The following is a 19,363-nucleotide window of genomic DNA, read 5'->3' as shown; positions in this document are numbered from 1 at the left end:
CTTCTCCTTCTCCTTCTCCTTCTCCTTCTCCTCCTCCTCCTCCTCCTCCTCCTCCTCCTCCTCCTCCTCCTCCTTCCATCATCATCATCATCATCTATCTTCTTTACTTGTTGATATTCTTAACTGAAGTATCTTACCCTCTCTATTTTGCTTGACATTAGAAAGCATGTGTCTTTCTTCTTAACCAGGGCTTTCATCTTCTAGCTTTCTACGGTTATCATCATAATTTGTTCTAAAAGTCATTTGGATTTTTCCCTCTTCAAAATACAGGGAATATTTCTCATGTCCTTGCTTGCACAATATCTCTTATTACAGCCCATATCTCCTTACCTTGCATAAGGTAAGCATAGTCAATCCATTCCTTACATTGATCTTATATTCCAACTGCATCTTTTTCAAATCGTATCTTGCTGGCACAACTTAAGAGTCTTGAATTTATATGTCAGCATTATTCTGGTGTGTCCATTTCAAAGCTCCACATGATCTCCCCCATTACGTTCATGTAGATGTTAAACAGCACAGAATAGTGATAGCAATAGCACTTAGATTTATATACCGCTTCACAGTGCTTTACAGCCCTAGTGGTTTACAGAGTCAGCATATTGCTCCTAACAGTCTGAGACCACATTTTACCAACCTTGGAAGAATGGAAGGTTGAGTCAACCTTGAGCTGGTCAGAATATACAATAGAACCACAAAGGGGGAGGAGGATAAATAACTATGCAAGGAACAGTTTGGACACAGTCAAAACCAGCAACTTTACTTTGGCAGAAAATTATTTAACTAAAACATTGGAGGGAGAAGGCTACAAATTAAATACTGTCTTACTGCATTCCAAACTTCTACAGCAAAACCTGTGAGAGACAGATCTAAAAAACAATTTATTTATTTAAACTGGCTGGATGCTGCATAATTAGCCTTTTGACTTGAAGGCAAAATTAAACAATTTTCCTATCTTTGTTATGAAAAAAAATCAGAAGCACATATCCTGAAATCTTCTGATTATTTCCCAACATAATATAAGCCTCAGGACAAATGCGATGGCAGAAATTGGATATGAATAGATACATGGCAGAGTCTTGTGAATGAAGATATGTGACAGAGGAAGCAGAATGAGAGAAGAATTATGTCCTGATTTTTACCCAACATTCAGAGGATCTGTAGTTCAACCAGAAGGCATATATTCATGTTTTACAGAGCAGAAGGAAAGACTGTGTATGAAGATTCAAATGCTGGACACTCACAGATGTTCTCGTATAATAATTGAGATAAGGAAGAGAACTAGAAGCCATAATAAAGTACACACAGAAAGTGAGGGAAAGAGACTTGAGAGAGAGGAACATTAAGTAAGTTAAAACTTGATTTTTTATATTCCCTGTACTTTTCTGAACATACTGGTTTTGTAAAGAATACTTTCACAGTATGTTGAACTCTAGCCTTCATTCAGGGCCAATTGTGGTTACAGAGGCTGAGTCTTGCATATTATATGGGAGGAGTTCGAGCCTGCTGAACCTGAGGATAGGGTTCTTGTAGCTGTTAGTCTGGTCATTTCCATTTTGGATCCATGCCCCTCTTGGCTGGCCAAGGCTGCCAGGAAGTGAATACATGTTTGGGTCTGGGTGGAGGTTAATTCCTCTTTGAGTAGGGGTGGCTCCACTGGCACTTAAGGTGGTTTGGTGCACCCCTCCAAGGGCCATCATGTAATCAAGAAAACTTTCGCCCAGTTTCCAACCTTTCCATTTTAGGGACGTTTGTACAGAAAGTGGTTGCACAATAGATTCAAAAGGCCCTGGATGTAGCAGATTATCTACATCTACATCTATTCAGTCATGATTCATTCTCTGGGATTAATTGCATTTTCCCTCCAGAGATTAGGATGGTCCTGACCCTGTTGGCCTTTCATAAGGCTTGAAGACCTGACTAGGTACCTGGCCTGTGGTCCTGAATGTGTGAAGACCTCACTTTCCTGGTTAGGTTGACCCAGATAGATTGGCTGCTATTTGTAGTTATTTTTTTATGATTGTTTGCCCCCCAGAATCATTGGTTTCAGATGGGCAGCTATACAAATTGAATAAATAAATATAATATTAGATTGCACTACTTTATTAGCATAGGTATCACAGTATCCACAATAAAACCCCTTATTTGTTTAAGTAATGGCTCCTGACATAGTCTTCAACACTTCTATGGGATCAAAAAGCCATTTGTCCCATTTCTCTTGCTGAGCTGAGTTATAGCAGAATCTGGAGGGGAAGTAGATCTCGATACTTTTTACCCCAGCACTAAAAAAAAAAAAATCAAGTTCCCTTCCGGGAAAGAAGAAGTGGGAGAAGTTGGTCTTTTGTTGTCAACTCTCCAGTCTCTATAGATTCATGCAACTAGACGCACAGGAGCCCTATTCTCTCCTTGCTCCTGCTAGAAGAAAGAGAAGTGGATGCTTTGGGTGCCAAGTCTCTTTCCAGCAGCTAAATTAATGGAGGCACTCTGGATTTTGTATTGTGAAATAATTTTCCTCGCAATTCTTTCCAGATGGCATTTCCTTACGTTGCTACAAATCATCTCACAATATTTTCAGGCACTCTGGAAGCTTCAGGAGTAAAGAAAGATGGATAATAGCAGTTCTACAAGCTCCATTTTGTTGACAAATGGGCATAGGGAACACCCATATACCCTGTTCTCCACTGTATTAGTATACTGATATTACCCATATTTATCATGTTTTATTATCTGTCAGATATAATAATTTTACCATCAAAATATTTTGAGGCCGACAATTCAGCTTGTTTGCACGTTTTGCTCTAATGTGAAAAAAATGTTAACTGTGCATATATCTCAGAATATAATGAATAGCTTCTAATTACAAACAGCAATATTTTCACTCAATTATTTTGACAAAATTGCATGTTCTAAAAACAAGATATATGATACAATTGCTGGCCTTAAGATTGATCTTTAATTTGTTTTCATGTATTACTCTATAAAAGTAATATTTCATGAAGCCAATAAATGTTATGTAGACTTACTTCTAGCAACGTTACTTACCCTTTGAGGTACAGGGGGGGAAGTGGCAGGGCTAATAGATTCATGGCTCTCCATGACATTTCCGTAGTCTGCCATGCTGCCTTTCAGAGGTAATGGTGGAGGAATGTCCATCATTTCCAAATTATTCATGCCATTTAGTTCAGAATCTGAAAATAAGGATGCATGTAATTCTCAGCAGCTTATTCACATTCACAGCTAATCTATAATATTATGAAATAAAAAGAAACTTTTTTTAGTTTCATAAAGTCCTCCCAACATTTCTTATTTGAAAAATGAAAGAGTAGCAACAAGAAACATCCAATATCATAAAGAAAGAATGTTTTTATCATAATATATAATTGCTAATCAAGTTGCTACCTTTTTTTCCTCAGAACTCAAGTATGTCCTTGATTGTGACAAGTATGAATGCTTTAGACATGCTGGGAGGATGAGCATTATAATTGGTGGGGGCCAGAAACATGTGAAGTTGAAAGGTCCCTTCATACATAAATTCAAGGTTAAATTCAACAGAAATAAGCAGTGTACTTGCTATAATATTTGTTATGGTTGCTTTACCACATCCATAATAACCAGAAATGTCAAGACTCCTGTGGAATGATCACACAGCTGGGAGACTAATCAGTTTTCCTTAAATGATATTTGATACTGCAGAGGTAGCCATTATTAATCTTTGCCCCCTCGCCAACAAAGCATTCTTAATCAAAGTTGAAGTTGCTCCTTCTTTGACAGAGCTGGTTAATATTTGTATTTCATCAGGTGGAAAAATTAGGAGCATCTATACTGCAAATGATCATTCAATAACAAAAATGCATCATCTGAGATGGGAATTTCTAGATTTTCATTTGCAATATTAATTATTGAATCTTGGATGATGTATGAAAAATGGTCTATAAATGCTAACACTACTATGAGGAAACAGTCCACTAAACTATTTCTTACACTTTTTTGCCTATTATTCCTTAGTTACTTGATTATAAATGATTCAGCATTTTAATTTTTTCCCTAGGATAAACACAATTTTAAAGGACAAAATTGAATACACTCTTCCCACAAACAATTTAAAGAATTAAATGTATAACTATATAATTTTCCTAAAATGTTAGAAAATTACTGTAATGTCAAATGAGGTAAATAGCTACAAGTAGACTTCAATTTACAACCAAAATTGACGGGATTCGTTTTGTCAACGATTCACTCAAAACGAGGTAAAATGTTAGAAAGAACGGTGTCAACAATTCACTTAGTGACGTCAATTCAATCATTGTGTTAATAATTCACTTAGCTCGAAGAGGTAACTGTAACGAACAGTCTTCCAACGTTTTTCACTAGTACACTGGGACCCTATGACGTTGGTAGTATTTACTCAGTACTGCCAAGCAGCTAAATTTTGATCATATTACCCTGGGGAAGCTGCAATGATTATAAGTGTGAAAAACAGTCATAAGCCATTTTTTTTACTGCCGTTGTAACTTTGAATGGGCACTAAACAAACTCTTGTGATTTCAGGACTACCTGAATTGCACAGCTACAGATATCAAGAGGAACATGAATAGATTGCAATACCATTTCAGATATATTCTATTTAGGATCTCTTTTAAAATTTCCAGAAGTTTGTTAAAACCTTTAATTCCAAATAAGGCAACATTCTGTTACATACAATATGAAATGTGCAATACAGGTTCTAGTAAACAGGTTCCTAAAAATGTTAAAAATCCAACTTCAAATTATATTTTTCAGTCTGTCTTTTATTGTACCTCACAAGGTACTTAGGGGAAAGAAATGGGGATAGGAAAGAATCACATATCCTGCCATGAACTTCTTGGAAAAGGAATCAGATATATGTAGTTAAAGGGAAAAATGTATTTCACCTGACTTCTATTTCATTTTTATTTTCTACCTCAGAAAAGTAGTAAATAAAACTTCCTGAGTTTGTGTTGGGGACCTACATCATCGAGAAGCAGCACATCAGACTTTAGTTTCATGCACATAAAATACATCCATCTCAAACCTTTTAAAGCTTACTCTTGCAGACAACTGCTTTTCTGCAGTATTAAAAGACAGGAACTGATTGTGAGAAGTAGACAGCCCATTAAAGCCTGCCAAAGAGATGAAATCTCAGTCCTCAGATGAGGAAAGCATGCCTAACTGGTTCCAAAGGTACCTAGAAGTGGATTCCATATCTAATAAGCCAACAATTTATCTCAGCTTGGTCTGTGTTGCCAGGGGATTCTGGAAATTGTAGTCTGCTTTGCAATACTGAATAAGGCAACAGTGACTTTTATTGTTTCAACCAACTTGGAATTAAGTTCCATATACTGTTGGCATACAATCTCCAGTTGACCCAAGGCAATATACACTATCATTTTTCCCCAAATGGGACAATTTTAAAACTAATTTTCTAATCTTCCTGACATGTATTTTATTCTTTAACCTTTTTTCTTTCTTTCTTTCTTTCTTTCTTTCTTTCTTTCTTTCTTTCTTTCTTTCTTTCTTTCTTTCTTTCTTTTTCTTTCTTCCTTCCTTCCTTCCTTTCCATTGCAACTGAAGGAATTTTCACATGCTCAAAATAGTCCTGCAACTGGGCTTATTTTTTGTGTTCATATAGCTCAATAATGAAACTGCCATGACTTAGCTCCTTTGTTCTTGCTTATTAATAAAAGAAGAGAGCCCTTATGGGTACAAGAGAAATCCTAAAATCTTCACATCAGAAAAGGAGCAAAAACACACTATAGGTGAAGTACAATATTCAGATGCCTTTAGATAAAAAAGTATACCAATATTAAGCTATATTCTTTATATCTCATTCAACAGTTTAGAATTATGTTTGTTGGTGCTTCTGTTTATTAAAAAGGAATGATACTGTTTAATATTTCAACAGACTATCAATCTACTTAGTAAATGTTAATTTATTTAAGAAATTGTATATACTAATTACTAAATTTCTAAGAACTTGTTTTACTGCTTTACAGTGGTCAAATTATCTTCCCTAATTTCTGGGAAGAGAAAGGAAATTTGTATTTCTGTACAAGTAAGTTTTAATGATTAAATCCTGGTAACGGCTAGTACTAGGAAAAAGTGGATAAAATCTATTTTACCTATGTATTTCTACTGTAACTTTTGCTACAATCTCCTCCTTTTTTTTCCCCCAGATCCGTACATTCCTCTCTCCTCCTTCGCATCCCCTCCATCTTCTCTACTGAGTTGCCTTCCAGGGAACAGATTGCTCTTGTCAGAAGTAATCACCTATTGAAGATTTCCCGCCTTAATTCACTCTGTTTATTTTTGCTATTCTCACTTTTTTCTTCGTTAAAAATCAAAACTGATCACTTGGAAAGGACTTTTCCCCCTTCCTTCTATTTCTCTATTTAAACTCCTCCCATTTGCATAAAATAAGGTTACCTAAAATCAGGCTCTTAGGCTACAATTTATTTGCCCTTTTTTTAGATACAGTTGGATAGATCAGGAACTTGCAATAGGCTCATTTTCTCACATATTCCTTCTTCCTCCCTAATAAGTATATTTATTGATTTACATTAAGCAAAATATATTTGGGCAGCTAGCCAAAAAACAACCAATCAAAAATATAGACAAAGTACCCTTAAAAATTCTCTAAAGCATACAACCAAACATACATACAGGGCTCCACTAACATCCCCACCAGAGTCCCTGGAACAATAGCCAAATGTTCAGGGCCATCTGAATCTCAGCACAAAGCTATTTTATAGGACAAGCGCCTTGACAAAGTTTTGACAAGCGACATTGCTTCACAAAAGGGAACTGGAGCATACCCACCCTGACAGATATAGTTGAATGAGAAAAAGTTACTGGAGATGGGAGTAACCATGCCATGTAGTTTTAAAGCTCACAACTAGCACTTTGAATTGCCCACAAAAGCTCTTTTAGCTGTAGTATTATGTGGGTGTGGAGGGCATGATGGCTCAGCAGTTAGACACTAAGCTTGTCAGCTGGAAAGCTGACAGCCCAGCTTTGAGACTCAATTGCTCCGCAACAGGGTGAGCTCCCATTAGTTGCTCCAGATCTTGCCCATCTAGCTGTTTGAAAGCATGCAAATGTGAGTAGATAAATAGGTATCATTTCAGTAGGAAGGTAACAATGTTCCATGCGTCTTGGCATACAATCATGCTGACCACATGACCATTGAAATGCTGGCTCCCTCGGCTAAGAAACGGAGATGAACACCGCCCCCTAGAGTCGACATGACTCTAAAGGGGAAACCTTTACCTTTATGTGGGTATATATGGTGCACCCCAACTTCATGCCCTCCTGAATTTTTGAAGGTGGTGAAGGTGAAGTTCCAAATGCATTTCAAGGGTAGCTCTATGTAGAGTGTATTGTAACAAAACAACTGTGAAGTATTTAAAACATGAATGATTGTGAGTGATAACACCCAAACCAGGAATGGATAAATCTGGCACACAAGAGGGATTTATGCAAAATCCCCCTTGGCTACAGCTACCATTTGCTTCCCAGCCATGAGCCTGGGAAAACTCCCAAATTGCATACCAACTCTAAATGGGGAAATATTATCCAGCCATAATTAACAGTAAAGGGTCTGCAGATCTAGGGTACTAAAACTCATACCCCTCAGTCTTGTTAGGATTCAATTGAAGCTTCTTTCCCATCGAGAACTGCACAACCTCCAGGCACTGGGAAAGAACTTGGGCAGAGATATACAATACTGGGCAGAGATATACAATACTGATGATACTTAATCCTATGAAAACAGATGACCACTCCCAGAGGCTAGAACAGTTATATTAGCCCCTGCCTTAAGTCCACTAAAGGGCATCTACAAAAGTTCAGTGCTGTAACCTGGTCTGAAGCTGACTGGAATAAATCTAGATGATATGTTTCATCCATAGCCTTCCACTATGGAGATCAGACTGAAATTATTCAGTACTTTTGAATCCACTTTGAGGAGGAAATGGACCACCACCTCCTTTAAGGAAAGCAGAGCATGTCCTTTTGTAAAGAGAGATTTGCTACTGCTTGGATTCTGCTACATATCAGCTTCCAGCAGGCCTTAACTAACCAACCAGGAGAAACCTGGATCTAAAATGCAAGTGATAAAACATCATGCCAATCATATTCCAGTTCACATGCTCAAGATTAACTGGCTCAAACTCTCTACAGAATAGGATTTTTACCATCAGAGTCCAACTCCAAGTGATTCTAAGCAACTAAACTTGACAGTGTGTAGAATGATTCTCATAAGGATCCTGCAAGGATTCCAGTGCTCCTTTCCTATCCAAAACCTGGTCACAGCTGGTTATCCATGGATGGAATAAGCACAGAGAAATAATTAGGTTTCATTGCCCTCATAGTCACAAGCTAACCATTGATAAAGGCTCTATGTTCAGTTGGATTTCTTATTTGTCTTCCTCCAGAGGTGTCTTTTTTAATCTGTCTGAAGACAAAAAGCAAATAAAAATAGCATTTATGCTGACTCAAAGACATCAGATGTAATGCTGAAATGCAAATCACATTAATAACAAAACCCATATCAGATATACACCTAAATATGTTATTATGTATGCATGAATCAATTATTTCTTTCCCATCCAAAGTCAATATGAGTGTGCCCTTGATGGACATATTCTATACATTTGTTTATTAAAACAATACATCTAGACATAATTTTTTTTAAACTTACTGGGCTGTAAGCTGAAAGAAAGCTTGGTTCTTGGAGTGATTGGTGGAGGAATACTTGGAGTGATTGGTGGAGGCAACGGGGAAACAGATAACCGTTTTTCACTTCCCATAACATTAATAACTTGGCTCTTTGGTCTTTGTGGTCTCAATGGGCTGATCTGATTGGGGAAAAAAGAGAATGTTAGACCAATTTGATGTATATTTTACACTAACTATATTTTACACTACAACATACTGCTGAACTATAGTTCTTAGCATCACTTACTACTGGTCATGATGGCTGATAGAATTGTAATTCAGCAATATCTAGTAGGCCAAATTATCTACTACATTTGCCATGAAATACAATAAAAACTAATTTGATCTTACAGCATAGCTGTTGGATATAAGAGAGAAAACATGAATTTATGAGCTGTCGACTTTGTGATGAGTGTGTTCCAATGTATACATCATAATGTCATAATGATAGAAAAATGTTTTTGTCTGAAGGCAGAATTACTCCGTTGAATTAATAAAATAGCATTAATAAAAGGACCTTGGTGTGTCCTTTACCAAAGATACTATGATAGATTTTCCCTAGTTTTTTGGATAATAAAATGTTCTATACAACTAACAGATTAAAAGATAAATAAATATGAAAATATTTCTATAATGATTCTAATCTTTATGCTACAATCATCAACATCTTAATGTTGAGTTTTCTCATTCAGACTACTAAACCACATAATGTTGACTAGTATTTTTAGTTACTGATGGGACCTAATACAGATTGTACTGAATTATCAATATTAGGGAAACTATAGAGCTTTTAATAAGAGTTAGATAGTGACTCATATACAATGGAAATGGACTTATAATTTGTAATGTTTCTTAAAATGAAATAGTGATACAGATCTTTTTTTCTGTTACTGAAAGTCAAGATACATTGAACTGGGAGGACTCAGAAATCAGTGTTATCACTTCCAGGAAGTTATTTATCCCCCTTGCCTCCAAACCCCATTTCAGAACATTGTATTGTACATCCACTGTCCCTAAACCTCTATGCTTATGCAGGCTTTTGTGATTATTTTTCAACAAAATACAGAAAGCTACTAGGTATATAGATGTGTTTTTATACCATAAGTTATATAATTAAAACTCCAATCTTTTTTTACAGCAAAAAGATGCAATCCATCACAGTGGTAGTTAAATACATTTATTTACTTGCACCCTTCTCAAAAACTTTAGCAGTATCTGGATTAAAAATCAAAAGTTGCCTCAGTATATTGTAAAATTGCAGCCCTATCCAGTTAATACAGAATTGTCATGATCTAGTATTCAGATGACTCTGAATCTGAAGAAGCTGTTTCAGCTGAACTAAGGAATGTCAACCTCAGGAGATATCAAGCTAGGAATCACTTGAGGCTGATCAAACACAGGCATCATCAGAACAGTTGAAACAGTCAGATGATGACTTAAATATGCACAATACATGAAGAATGCATAGTATAAAATGGCTACTATAAACAGGGAACTGTTTCTCTTGACTTTGAAATACATGGGTTTGACACTGCTATCTTTTATTTGATGAAGATCAAGCTAGGGAACATCATTTGTTTTCAACAAAACTAATCAAAAGAGACAGATTTTATGAAGTTTTTAAGATCTGGAATACCAGAATTATTTTCAATTTCCCAGTTAAATTATAATATGTATTTTGTGGGTGGGTGTTTATGTTTGGGCTTTTTGAAATGCACATTCGTGGCCTTTTTTAAATATCCGATCATTAGTTTCATTCATAGCTCATATTAAACCATAGTTTGTTTAATAAAATATTACAATTTCTCCGCGAGGAGAAGGGCGGGGTATAAATCCAAATATAAATAAATAAAATAAATAAATACATGTGCACAATTATTGGATTCATATAATATGTTAAACTCTGAACAAGTAAGCTACATATTGTGCAATATGGGAACTCAACCTATATTTGACAAGAGATATTAACCTTGTCAAATAGTTTTAGCTTCTGTGAACAGTACCTGTACTGGGATTTCTAAAGAGTTATTATGTTCATTGTAAATTGTGAGTATTAGCCTTAAGAGCTTGCAAGAGTGCTGAATCTGTTGTAACTCTACAATGCAACAGCAAAAATAGCAAGATGCTATCATGTTAGCCCTGTAAAAAATGACTAGATTACCCATTTGTTTCTGAGCGCAGTCCAAAGCCTTGGGAGTTACATTTAAAGTCTTAAAAATTTAGGTTCAAGATACTTTACAGAATGCTTATATCCCTATCATTCTACATGTGCCCTAGGTTTTGATTGTGTAGCTATCCTCTGTATCAATACCTGAGGCTACCATAGTCAGTAGGAAAATGGGAAAGGGAGATTGGACCAGCAGCCTCCTTAATAGCCTTTGGCAGTTCTTTTGTTAAAAAATTCAGGCCTTTTAAAGTAAGAAATATATAGTATGTATAATTTTAATAATTATTTTACCTGTTATTTTTTTTTTTTTATTTATTTATTTATTTTCCAATATAAAATTTTATTGTTTTTACGCCTGTTTTGCGTAAAAGCTGGTTTGACAGCCAGCACCAGCTGTCAAACGGCTTGATACCTTTCCCCTGGGCATTTTACCTGTTATTTTGACTATGCTTTGACTGTGATTTTTTTCTTTTAACTGCTTTATTAATTTTATTGAATGTAACCATTTTTAACTATTGTGAATAAGTCAGCACTATTTAATTGGATAATAATAGTAATTTATTAAACTTGTATGCTGCCCAACTCTCAATGACTCTGAGAGCCTCACAGCGAAGGAACTTGTGTGTGTGTGTGTGTGTGTGTGTGTGTGTGCTTGTGTATATGTGTTGGGTGGAACACCCGGTCTATCAAATGTAAAGCAATCTGTTCTGTGTTTCACTCCAGTCTAGGAGCATCTTTTGCAGGCAGATGTCACTACTGTGAACACTGTAAATTCAGCCACAAAATTTTGAATTTACAGTGTTCACAGTGGTGACGTCTGCCTGCAAAAGATGCTCTTAGACTGGAGTGAAACGCAGAACAGATTGCTTTACATTTGATAGACCGGGTGTTCCACCCAGCACATAGTTATATATCCTCCCTGGCCTCTACTGACAAGAGTGAGGAGGAACCTGTGGCCTAAAGGTTAATACAGCTGCCTAACATGCAAGCTGCCCAGGTTCGAATCCCAGAAGGGTGAGACTAACTGATAGGGTGCATCAAAAAACACTCAAGATAAATCTCCTCCCCTGGTCTCTTCTCTTCCTGATACAGCTGACAAAGTGAGAAAGAGCCTGTGGCTTAGGGTCAACACAGCTGCCTAACATGCAAGCAGCCCAGGCTCGAATCTCAGAAGGGTATGGCTGGCTGATGAGAGCTAATCAGCTCGAAATAGCTATCCTAGTCCCCCTTAATTCTTTGTTAGCAATCCAAAAATTTAGGAGAAATATATATATATACATATATATAAATAGAATGTGTGCTTATGCATATAAATATTCAGAAGGAATGAGATTTTCAGGGACAAACTAATGAAACTATTCTGGAATTGTGCTAAACCAGAAATAAGTACAGTTTTCTCTATAAAGTCACTATATAACAATATTTCTAAATTTAACAAAGAAGTCCAGGCAATAGGTGAATCAGTTACAATATAGTTTCTGTAACATTGTGGGAAATAACTCTCTATTGAAAAATACATCATCACTATGATATAAGTGTGAATGCAACAACTACATAAGGGTAATGAATAATTTTCACATATCTGTAGCTTGAAAAGAAAGGTGAGGGTAAACTGAATGATGCCTACAATTTGTCATGTTTATGAGGTTATACAAATATAACTATCAATGTCTACAATATTTCATAAAAATTATATTATTCATACACTCACAATAATTTCTTTGCATTGATTTTAAAATAAGGCAATGAAGAGGGACAAATGAAATTATAGACAAGAAGCTATTAGCAAAAAGAATACCACGAAGAACGAAGAATGAAAACCAAATTTGTTAGCAAAGATGTGATCAAAAAGCTTAGAATAACTTACACACACCTCCACACACTTGAATTATACACTATTTTATCTCCACAGCAATTTTTGATTGAAAAATTATGAGGTGTCAATAATGAGCTATTTGAATTGAATGGCTAAATGGGAAATTCATTTTTTATCTCTCTAGTTCAGAACTGACTAGTTCAGTACTATCATACTACCTCCAGATATGTAAACCCACACCAGCTGTAAATGTAATACAGCTGTTTTCAAATTTAAGCATATAGAGATAAAGTAACAAACATTTGTTTTATTTATTTGTTTTACGGTTGTTGTATGCTGCCCACAATTGCTTATGATGGATGGCCATATAAATCTTTTAATAAATAAAGCCTTTCATACTAATTAGCATGAACAGAGAACACTGTTCTAGACTAGCTAAGACCTAACAAATTGCTGTTATATAATGAAAATCTGAATTTAAGAACTGTTGTCAAGAAAAACTCATATCCATGTCCATGCAGTCATTTGAAGTTGAGCTCTAATCAAGGGACTCCACTAAAACTCTAATAAAAACTAAGGACTATAATCGATACTAGGTGAACAGGTTTCTGATAGCACAGCAAGACTTCTTTCACTTTCATCTTTCCCTCTAGTGCTGTGTGCATAAACTACAAACTGGCTTTGGAAGATTTCTTGTCTCTTCAAACCAGATTTAAGAAAGAGGAAGGAGGAATCCTTTCCCTAGCCAAATGACATCCATCAGTAGAATGGTCTCAAAGCACCAGAGTAATGATGCTTTTCCTTACATGGAATAGCTGTCTCTCTACAGGGAGGAAAAATTATACCCTAATAGCTTTGCAATATATTTTAGCCAAAGACTGAAAGCTCTAAGAAGGAAAGAGTCTGTACTTCTACATTCTCAAAGTATCCTACACTTTATTAATGGCATTATTTTGGTTGATATGTTTATGTTATTAAGAATAATATAATACAACATTTTACTTATTTTTTTAACTAAAGTTTAGACTCCCTATTTCTGCAGCACACTACTGGTCTTTATGTAGTATACGAAGGATGCCTTAGAATGGATGCTAGTAATCCATCCATTATAGTTTTCCAAAAAATTAGAATTGCCATGAAAAAACATGAGATTTTCCTAGTACAGAACATATGACAATCTCCCTAAAGAATATATGTTTATAATTACATTAATCTAGAGGCAACTTTGTATTTAAAACATGGAGAGTATATGGTGTATTATACCACCTTCCATTTGCCTACGTGTATGTATTGTATGCATGATATAGCATATCTTTTATTATGTCTGTCTGTCTGGATGTCTGTCTATCTATCTCTATCCAACTAAAAAAAAATAAACAGTACAATATTTAAATTTAAAGGAAACTATTTGGAAACAATAAGGCATTTTGTAAAAATAACTCTAAATACAATGATTATGGGGGGCTTCTTGATATTTATGATTTTTTCTACTCTTTCAGTACAAAAGAATTCTATGCAGAGCACAGGTAACACTAATAAAATAGTTGGGGAAACATAGCAATGGGACCCTCTACCTCACTGTCATCCACTCTAGATTTGACAAGGCCTCAGCAACTGACCTGAGAGCATAAATTAGAAAGATACAGTAAAGGCTCCAAGGTCTCTTCCAACTCTTGTTATTCTGTTATACCGTCCTTTAATATTCAGTACTCACTAATCCCAAATCTCATGATAAATTGTAAGCCCAGATTAATGTAAAATATATCTGCTGTGCTACAAAGAAGCATAGCAGCTATCCAGATCGGTGTTTTTAAAGATTCTGTGTTGCTTTCTCTGAATAGTAGACAAACTGTACAATTAATAAAATGATTGTTTACAATAGTTAGATGTAACAGTAATTACTTTTTTATTCTCTTATAACCCTATATGCAGTGGTGGGATTCAGCCAGTTCGCACCAGTTTGTCTGAACCGGTAGCAGCTTCCACACAGAGAACCAGTTGTTCACATATTTGAATCCCACTACTGCCTATATGAATAGATATAATTGCAGATTCTTTTGACTGTGCTTAGCATACCTCCTTTAAAGATTGAATATAATTTACAATCATTATAAAGTTTGGTAAACTGGAAAAACTTATTGGATACTGATTAATCTCCAGTCCCTCAACTCTCTTTAATATGGCACCAGTATAGGATTAAAAATACATATGGGTATAAAGTTGCATAATTTTTCCAAATGTCAGCACATGGAGTGCGCTATCTGATCACTTGGCTAAATAATCTAGAGAAGAGGCTTCTTCAAGTGAGTATACTAATTATTCACATTCTGCTTCCACTCTATGTTATATTCACAAGGATTCATAAGTTTTGAGATATTTAAATCAGTCCTACATGATATAAACTCCTTAGAGATGCCAGACCCTAAGAGTATAACCCCCCCACCAGCATTTTGACAGTTTATTGGATTCTGCTATGCAGAAGTTATTTTTTTAAAATAAAGTATGAGTAAATTATAATTACAGTTTCTGAAAGTATCACTGCTTCAGACTGCTGCAGAGAAATATCAGTTGATTTCAATTCTTTCTCAAATATTTCTTGGTGCTTGCTGTTTCTCTTTTCTTTCTTCTTTTCTTTCTTATCTTTATCTGAGTCATCTTTATCCAACTTATCTTGTGATCGAGAATGCATCTTTTTTGGCAGAAGGGGCTCAAGCACAAACCTAAACAATATTAATTTTTCTTAATGCGCAGTAAGTACAACGAAGCACATCTCTTTCAGCATATTCATTCTACTTCAATCAAACAAGGAAATGTGCAAAAACATGTTTATTTACAGATACATACTATATGCAAACATACATTTATAGATTTTAATTCTCTAGGATTATTTTTCAAAACAGTTTATAATACAGTGTTGCATTTTCTGAATCAAAGAACACTGGAAGGTCTTAGTAAAAATGCAGCTATGACATCAATCATCGTTATACGTGTTCACTATGGCTACTTTTTCTTAAAGAATATAATCAGATGGTAATAACACCTATATGGAAGTGCAGTTGCTAGTTGCTAGTATCACTGGACATACTCATATTGACTGTTTTTTAAGGAAATCAACCATACTGTAGTAATTGTGGGAACATTCTTGCTCCAGATTAAGGCACAACAGAACTTTTCTGCCAAAAATTATTTCTCTGCTATAATATTTGCACTAAAATGCAAATAGGCATGTTTGCTTCCATCCAAGAATAATCAGTTTGAACATACTTTTGCAAATGCACAAGTATCCTAACTGGTTCCATCTTTTTTATTCTCTGTGCTTTTATATGCCAAGATAAAGAACATATCAAAAGCTATTTATAGGCTAAATGCCTATTTTTGTTACTGTATATAAACAACGGCAAGTTAGTGATAAAGTTTCTGGATCAAAATCTTGGCATTCCACAAATATGCAGGCAATTACTCCCACTTCCTCCATGCAATGGGATAGGGATCATGGTGTGTGCAACATCAAACAGAAATAGTAATAAAACAAAACAAACAAAACCAGTAGAGAATTTGGTGAATTTTAAATATTTTAAATATTTTAATTTTAAATATTAATATTTAATATTTTGGATAAAGAGGCTGATAAGAATCTTCAAGCTAAATATTTTTTCACTGCCTGATTTTCAATTTGCCCGTAAATTTTATGAAATAAAAAGCAAATAGTTCCAGAATGAACTAGGAAAATACATATCATGATAGCCTCTTATTGCTTAGATTTGATTTTCAAAAAGACAAAGAAAAGGGTATAGAGCAGAGCTATAACACATATTATGTTGCATTTACCCATCTGAGCCAGGTCTAGAAGGAGCACTGTCAGAAGAGATTGAAGAAATTGAAGCAACAGATAGTGGCCTTGAGGAGGATGGCATTGTGAATGATCGAACCATAGACCTTGGCCGACTGCCTTGTCTGTCATCTACTGATGAGGGCTACAAAACAAAATAGAAATAAAAATAAGATATAATTTCTTCTGTTACAAAGACATAATAAAAAATGAAAATGAAAAGTATGGTGACTTCATCAGTCCATTATTAAGAGCACCATCACTGGGGTTCCTAAGATCTCACTTATAAGGCTCTAGGCCCATGGTGGCGAACCTATGGCATGCGTGCCACAGGTGGCATGCAGAGCCCTCTCTGTGGGCATGCGCGCCGTCGCCCCAGTCCTAGGCATTCAGTTGGGTTTTATAAAACCTTTTCGCTTTAAGCCTCCGCCGCCGTGTGCAAAAAAAAAAAGGTTCAATCAATCAATTTCAACTTCTCGCAGGAAAAAAAGATCTTGCAAAGTTGGAATTGATTGATTGAACTTTTTAGACCCACCCAGTCTGCCATTACCACCGCAACCACGCCCACCCAATGGGCCACGCCCACCCAATGGGCCACGCCCACCCAGCACCCGACAATACATAAGTGGGTTTTGGGTTGCAGTTTGGGCACTCGGTCTCTAAAAGGTTCGCCATCACTGCTCTAGGCCGTCCATGATAGCCTTTCTTCAAAAAGGGTATTTCGAATAACAGTCATTATAATTATAATTACACTCAAATTTGACAGACATCTGGTGTGTGCCTGTAGAGTATAGAGCTAACCATGAAGAAGGAATGCAATAATGGTTAAGTATACAATAATTTAGCCCTGAAAAGAAAGAGGGAATGACAAAGAAGTTCAATGCCATGACTATCTCTAATATAAGTGGAGGTCAAGGAAAACTCAATCAGATGTTCAAGATTCTTTAAATATACTTTAAACCTCCTTTCCCCCCCCCAAAAAAAAAGTTCTAGTAATCTGTGTGGTATCTGTTTCCTGACTTGGCCTACTTAACAGCAAGATAGAATTCCTATTAACTATTCCACCTTCTCATTTTCCCGTCCTATTTGGTTTTACCATGGAGTAGGCTGGTGACACAGATTAAGGAGGTACATTCCCTCCTTTGCAAACCCACCCCCTCTCCCTAGCCGGATTGTTAGCAAATCACCAGCTCCAGCCAGGATTATATATAGGATAATAAATATTTGATCAATAGCTGACTTTATATGAAGAGCAGCACGTTTAGCCACCTTTGTTACTTTGACTTTCTTGGTTGGACTGTAACCTCAAAGACAACAACCAGCAGCCTGCCCTAATTCCCCAGCAATAACCAAGTTGTTGACTCTCATCATATTTCCCCATGATGATTTTTACTTCAGTGTTTATTTTCAGGCTTCTTTCCGTTCCTTGCAAACACATCCCTTATCATCAGATATAATTACAAACCTTACCTCACTTGGTACCTACATTATAGAAAACAAGACAGAGTAGAAATGAGCTGAGTCTGAAAGTTGCCTCTCTGGTGGCAACCTCACTGCTCCTGCTCAGCTCTTATTTTACCTGGTTTCCCCGAAAATAACACATGGTCTTATATATTTTTTGCCTCCAAAAGAAGCACCAGGTCTTATTTTCGAGGGATGTCTTATCTGCTTACCTTAGAACCGCCGCAGCCAAACCTCCCATGCCCGGACATCTGCCTCACCTCGTCGGCCCTCTTCTTCTGCGGCCACTCTTCACCACTCCTGCATGTCGCTCCCCGGCCTCCGTTTCGCCATGAGAGGCCTTTCTATCACTTCACTTTCAAGCCAAAAAGTGTTTAAAAATAGCATATTTAAAGAGCTACTCACAAGACTTCTGATTCCATATTGTTTTTCAACTTTTTCTTTCAGTTGTTTAAAACAGGCTTCCATCCTCTCATGAAATGGCCTTAGTGCTTCTGTGACTTTATTCCCATGAATTCGGATACCTTCTGTCAGGAAAGGGATCTGAAATGGGAAATTATATTTTATTTCATTTTCTGATCTTCTTTCAAATGAAATACGAACACAATGAGAATTTCACCTCAGCTGTATACATAAGAGTTGCCAGCATAAAAATACTTGTAAGAATGGTGCTAATCTATGCAAAATATCACTGTTCATTATAAGGAAACAAAGATTATACAAAAGTTACTGTTACTGTTATTCCACAAAACTCATATTTGCATCATATTTATGTCCTGTGCAGTTTTTCTATTATCCATATTTTTATGTATATAATTTCATAAATACGTATTTATATGTTTTTAAGAAAACAAGGCATATACTTAGATAATGAATGATGAGTCGTGTTACATTATGACAGTCCGAACCGAAATATTTCAAGAAATGAAAATATTAGAATGAAAATATTAGAAAGCACATGCTTTTGGCTAAAGAGGACTAATTATGACCACTAAAATATTTTATATGAATTTGTATACATCTTCGTGTGCTTAAGTGTTTATAAATCTATTTGCTCATTGCTAAACATGCATATCTAAACAATGGTTTTAAAGATTTTAAAAACAGAAAAATTAATTCTATTTTATGACTGAAAGTAACTATGTGGGAGGCTGCTGTCATAAAATATCCACGTTAAGATAATTATCTCACAATATGGAGAGAGGGCTGACCTTTAAAGTATTTTCAGAAAAACACTTTATTCCCTAAGCTACAAACCTTCCTGTTTGTTGTTTCCTCCCTCCCTCTCTCTGCCTCCCTCTTTCAAACTTAATGGGGTGGTAATAAAATGAGATACATGTTTTCAGTGTTTAGTATT

At 35.8% G+C, this 19,363-nt stretch overlaps 1 protein-coding gene across 1 annotated transcript in view; it reads right to left on the bottom strand.

The window, feature by feature from the left end:
- Positions 1-19,363, bottom strand: part of LOC107288945 (dedicator of cytokinesis protein 1) — a gene marked incomplete in the record, with an annotated part of 165,275 nt that overhangs the window by 13,438 nt on the left and 132,474 nt on the right. The window contains 5 exon segments of the mRNA XM_015817621.1: positions 3,043-3,188; positions 8,717-8,873; positions 15,238-15,436; positions 16,545-16,690; positions 18,412-18,549. Coding sequence (XP_015673107.1) covers positions 3,043-3,188; positions 8,717-8,873; positions 15,238-15,436; positions 16,545-16,690; positions 18,412-18,549 — 786 coding nt within the window.

Source organism: Protobothrops mucrosquamatus, unplaced genomic scaffold (assembly GCF_001527695.2).
Source record: "Protobothrops mucrosquamatus isolate PMUCROS unplaced genomic scaffold, P.Mucros_1.0 scaffold_128, whole genome shotgun sequence".
In the NCBI taxonomy this organism is placed as follows: domain Eukaryota; kingdom Metazoa; phylum Chordata; class Lepidosauria; order Squamata; family Viperidae; genus Protobothrops; species Protobothrops mucrosquamatus.
Note: the sequence above shows the minus strand (reverse complement) of the source record. Positions and strands in the feature narration are given on the sequence as shown.